Source organism: Sturnira hondurensis, unplaced genomic scaffold (genome assembly GCF_014824575.4).
Source record: "Sturnira hondurensis isolate 20B ecotype Veracruz unplaced genomic scaffold, ASM1482457v3 Scaffold0008722, whole genome shotgun sequence".
Lineage (NCBI taxonomy): Eukaryota > Metazoa > Chordata > Mammalia > Chiroptera > Phyllostomidae > Sturnira > Sturnira hondurensis.
Window position 1 is genome coordinate 1 of NW_028081353.1, and position 4,958 is coordinate 4,958.

The 4,958-nt window shown below is 63.4% G+C and overlaps 1 protein-coding gene across 4 annotated transcripts; it reads left to right on the plus strand.

Annotated features, from left to right (window-relative positions):
* Positions 1-708: 708 nt before the first annotated feature.
* Positions 709-4,541, plus strand: LOC118993317 (popy Class I histocompatibility antigen, A-1 alpha chain-like). Of its 4 annotated transcripts, none has more exons than XM_037055578.1 (8): positions 709-826; positions 960-1,244; positions 1,416-1,691; positions 2,292-2,567; positions 2,646-2,756; positions 3,192-3,224; positions 3,364-3,411; positions 4,516-4,541. In XM_037055578.1, exons 1-8 carry the CDS (start codon positions 754-756, stop codon positions 4,524-4,526), a joined length of 1,113 nt encoding a protein of 370 aa, XP_036911473.1. In that variant the 5' UTR covers positions 709-753; the 3' UTR covers positions 4,527-4,541. The 4 variants fall into 4 exon arrangements, with proteins under 4 accessions (XP_036911473.1, XP_036911474.1, XP_036911477.1 ...); XM_037055579.1 differs by lacking the exon at positions 4,516-4,541 and adding an exon at positions 3,562-3,714; XM_037055582.1 differs by lacking the exon at positions 1,416-1,691.
* The last annotated feature ends 417 nt before the right edge of the window (positions 4,542-4,958 follow it).

Consider the following 4,958-nt stretch of genomic DNA (forward strand, 5'->3'; position numbering starts at 1 on the left):
ATCAGACCTCATCAGAGGGATTCCCTGTGCACCCCAGGCCACTCCCCCATTTATTTCAGCTGCTGGCCCATGGTCACCCTCCCAAAGCCCTGCCTACTTGACCCTAGGTGACGTCAACACTATCCAGTATGGAAGGATGAACAGTGGTCCCCAGAGACGCCCAGCCTGGTCCTTGGAGCCTGTGACAGCTTTCCTCACGTGCCAAAGGGACCTGGGTGATGTCATTAAGGTTACGGTCAGTGGGACGGGGAGACTCCCCGAATTATCTGGGTGGGCAGTCAGGTCACATAAACCCTAAAAGCAGAGCGGCCCGAGGTCCGGAAACGCTGAGTCCGTTCCCGGGAGAGGGGCTCCGGGGACGGAGAGGAGGAAGGGGGCTGGGCCCGGCCTGGGGATCGCTCCCCGGACAGACTCGGGGTCCGGACTCGGGGAGACGCGGTGCGACAACGAGCTCTCGGAGCAGGAGGAGGGATCGGGGCAAAGTCCCAGGTGCCCGGCCGGGTGCTCTGGGTCTCGGCCCGAGGGCGGAGATCGGGCCGGGAAGCTCTGCGCTGGGGACTCCCGGTCTCCGGGTTTCACTTCTGCGGCTCCCAACCTGCGTCGCCGCCTCCTTCCCGGATACTCGTGACGCGGCCCCCGGTGTCGCTCTCTTTGGTGGCCTCTGTCTAGAGAAACCAATCAGCGCCGCCGCCGCTCCCCGGTTATAAGTCTCCCCGGAGCCGCCCGGACGCACTTTCTCCCCAAACCCTGAGGATGCGGGTCATGCGGTCCCCGAGCCTCCTGCTGCTGCTCTCGGGGGCGCTGGCGCTGACCGGCGCCGGGGCGGGTGAGCGCGGGGTCGGGAGGGACCGCGGGACCCCGGGGAGGGCGCGTCCCCACCGCCCGGACCCTGTTCCCGTCCCCGTTTCCGTCCCCGCGCCGGTCCGAGCGTCCCCGGTCTCACCGCTCCCCACCCGCAGGCCCGCACTCCCTGAGCTATTTCTACACCGTCGTGTCCCGGCCCGGCCAGGGGGAGCCCCGCTTCTTGGCTGTCGGGTACGTGGACGGCACCGAGTTCGTGCGGTTCGACAGCGACGCGGCGAACCCGAGGATGGAGCCGCGGGCGCCGTGGATGGAGGGACCGTGGGTGGAGCAGGAGGAACCGCAGTATTGGGACAGGGAGACGCGGATCCAGAAGGGAAACGCACAGACTTACCGAGTGGGCCTGAACACCCTGCGCGGCTACTACAACCACAGCGACCACGGTGAGCGCGTGGGGCCGGACGGGCGGGGTCGCCCCGAGTGTCCGCGTCCGAGCTTCACCCCGAGAGGAACCCGCGGGACTGGGACCGGGTTCGGTTTCAGTTTCGGTTTCGGTTCGATCCCCGCGGGTGGGGGCGGGTCGGTGGGCGGGGCTGACCTCGGGGCGGGGTCAGGGTCTCACACCTTTCAGGAGATGTCTGGCTGCGAGCTGTGGCCCAACGGGACCTTCCTCCGCGGGTACGACCAGTCCGCCTACGACGGCGCCGACTACATCGCCCTGAACGAGGACATGCGCTCCTGGACCGCGGCCGACGCGGCGGCTCGGATGACGAAGACCAAGTGGGAGGCGAGCGGTGCGGCGGAGCACGTGAGGAACTACGTGCGCGGCCGGTGCAGGGAGAGTCTCCTGCGGTACCTGGAGCACGGGAAGGCGGCGCTGCAGCGCGCAGGTACCGGGGTTCGCGGGGCTCCCCGCCCTCGGGCTGGGCTCCGACGGGGAGACGGGACGCGGGACCCGGGTCAGAACCGCCTCTGCGTCGGGAGGCCGAGTCCGCCCCGACTTTCCGACCCGGGACCGGAGGGCGACCCCGCCTTCTCTCAGGGACGCCCGGGGGCAGCCTCTCCGGGGACGGAGGGGACGCGCCCGGAGATGTTTGGTCAGCGGCCCCCTCTGACCCTGGCGGTGCCCCGGCCCGTGGGGACCTCCTCTCTCAGGCCTGATCCCGCCCCGCACCCGCGGGTCTGGGTCCGACCCCCGCTCTCCGCAGCCACGTGCCACCCTCTCCCCCTCCCCCTCCCCAAGTCTGGACCAGAAACGCTTTTCTCCCTTAGACCGGCCTGCACCTGGGCTGAGTCCCTCTGGTTCTAGAACTTTCTACAGACCAGGGGATTCCCCCCCCNCCCCCCCCCCCCCCCCCGCTGCCTCTGTCAAGACTGGGTCTGGGCTGTACCCCCGCCCCTTCCTGTCCAGTCTCCGACGGCCACGGGAGCACTGCTGGACTGCCCCGCGGCCCATGCGAAGTTCCCGACTTTCCTACCCTTGTCCTCAGACCCCCCAGACACGCGAGTGACCCGCCACTCCACCTCTGAGCGGGAGGTCACCCTGAGGTGCTGGGCGCAGGGCTTCTACCCTGCGGACATCGACCTGACCTGGCAGCGGGACGGGCAGGAGCACACTCAGGACACGGAGCTGGTGGAGACCAGGCCCATGGGCGACGGGACCTTCCAGACGTGGGCTGTGGTGGTGGTGCCGCCCGGGGAGGAGCAGAGATACACCTGCCACGTTTGGCACCAGGGGCTTCGGGAGCCCCTGAGGCTGCGATGGGGTGAGGGGTCCTGCATGGACTTCACTGGGGGTGGGGCAGGACCCAGGGCACGGCCCTCACCTTCCTGTTCCTTTGCAGAGCCGCCTACTCAGACCAACACCATCATCGTCATCTTGGGCGTCCTCTGTGGCCTGGTCCTGCTTGGAGCTGTGGTGGCTGGAGCTGTGATGTGGGGGAGGAGGCGCTCAGGTAGGGGTGGGTGGGGTCTGATTTCTTGCCCCAACTGGTGGTCTCAAGCCCAGGAAACCCCCTTCATTAAAGGGGGTTTAATGAAGCATTGTCTTCACTCATGTGCTTGCCAGTCTGGGGCCCTACTTGCTACAGTGACTGTTTAGGAAGGCTCGTGTGAGATAAAGGACAGATTTGTCACCCTGATGATTCTGGTGCTGGGGACCTGGCTCCCAACAGGCACAGGTCCAAGGGGAGGGTCCCTGCTGGGGACAGACCTGCAGGAGGGCGGTTGGTCCAATTCCTGCACATGAACTTCCCTCAGGTTTCCGGATCCTGCCCTGAACTATAGTCAGAGTTCTGGGAACTTCCCTGGGGTCCAGCTCCAGGGCTTCCCTTGGGACCTCATGGCCCTGCCTCCTCCCTGGTGTCTCACAGGATGTTTTCTTCCCGCAGGTGGAAAAGCAGGGAGCTACGCTCAGGCTGCCAGTGAGTATGGAGGGGGGACCCCTGAGACCCCGTGTCAGCTTAGAGGGGAGCCCATGGGGGACCTCCCCCTCCCCCCATAGTTCCTCCTTTGGTCTCCTGTCCTGGGGGCTCTGACCACATCCTGTTTTGTGCCACCCAGGCAGTGACAGTGACCAGGGCTCTGATGTGTCTCTCACAGCTTGTAAAGGTGAGGCCCTGACACTGGAAGGGTTGGGTGGAGGGGACAGGATTGGGTAATGGGGACTCTGTGGGACCATTGAGCATGAGGTGGGCTGTTGGACAATATCACCTCTACAGCGACTGATGGACATTTGTTCATGATTATTTTCTTCTGCAGGGTGAGACAGCTGCCCTGTTGGGGAATGAGTGATGGAAGGTTCCTCACACACACACACACCCGCCAGCCCCTGTTTGTCACTTCAGGGACATCTCACTTCTGCTTCTGCAACTGGCACCTGAATGTCTGTGTTCCCATCAGCATCACTGAGGAGGGGGAAGGCGGGCCCAGCTGCCCACCAGCCCCCTCCCCACATGTCCCTGCTCCAGCAGAGCGCCCAGCCCCACCCCCCAGCCCTGTCTGTGCTTCCTGGTGCCTGAGATGCACCTTCTCGCTCCCTCATTGAAATGAAGCTCTGGGTGTAAATTTGTTTTCTCAATTCTTGCCATGAGTGGTTGATGTGTTCATTAAAAAGCTGAAGATCCTAAATTTTGAAGGAAATAAATGGACTCATCAAGAAGTTTCCAGAACCTCTGTGCTTGCTGTGCTGAGTCTGTTGCGGGGACAGAAGAGGCTGTGAGGACCGAGCGTGGTCAGGCTGTGCCCAGTCGGTGCCCAGTGCATCGTGGGCTTTGATGTGGTCCCTCCCTGACTGCGTCGCCCTCTGCCCCTTTGTCCTTGTCCCTTCAGTAGAACCGTGCCCCGGCAGGACCTGTGACCACAGGAAGCCAACATCACCCAGGCCTTGTAAACTGTCCCAGTGAAGCCCATCTCCAGGACAACGGGCAGCAAAGGCCATGTGTGGCCAGGTCAGCCAAGGCTCAGGCCTGGGTCAGACCCTAAGTTCCATATTCTGGGTCTTTATTTGTTGCTTCTTTGTTTCTGTAGAGCAGCATGAGTTTGTTTGTCCTTGTTAGGAGCCCTGGTCTCATTCCCCTCTGGGTGTCCCCTCCCTGTCAGCAGCAGAGGTGTTTTGCCTGTCACTGTCCCCACCTGGCCCAGGGGTCCCTGCACACAGGAGTCTGTGGTGCAGAGAGATGACTTGTCAGACTCCTCCTCTCTTGCCTCCTCTAGGGCTTGGCTGATCTTTCATCTCTTCCTAAACTCTCAGAGGAACGGGGTTCTGGACCGAGCAGAGCTGGGATCCCACAGTTTCCCATCCGAGATAAGTCTCCATTGAATTCCACTCTGCTTGCCTGCCCCTCCCCCTGCCCTTTGCTCCAGTGCTGGCTGCGGTGTGGTGCACACTCCGGGATGCACAGAGCGGGATCTGGGGTGGATTCGGGGGAGCCACTCTGTGGGGAAAGTGCAGGGGCATCGATGTGGGTGTGAGTGCACGTGGGGCCGTAGCTGCCACGGACCAGCTGTGGTTGAGGTCATGTTAATACAGACGCTGCCTGCAGCATAGGGAGGTGCCCTGCCCTGACCATTGATGACCAGTGGTGGCTGCGTGACAGACGTGTGGCACTGGTTTTGCATGTGGGGACATCACGGAAGCACAATCAGGATCACTGTCA

Coding starts and splice junctions, on each gene's coding strand:
- LOC118993317 (XM_037055578.1), top strand. CDS start 754: ATGCGGGTCATGCGGTCCCCGAGCCTCCTGCTGCTGCTCTCGGGGGCG. Junction 827..959: donor GCTGACCGGCGCCGGGGCGG/GTGAGCGCGGGG, acceptor CCCCACCCGCAG/GCCCGCACTCCCTGAGCTAT. Junction 1,245..1,415: donor CTACAACCACAGCGACCACG/GTGAGCGCGTGG, acceptor GGGCGGGGTCAG/GGTCTCACACCTTTCAGGAG.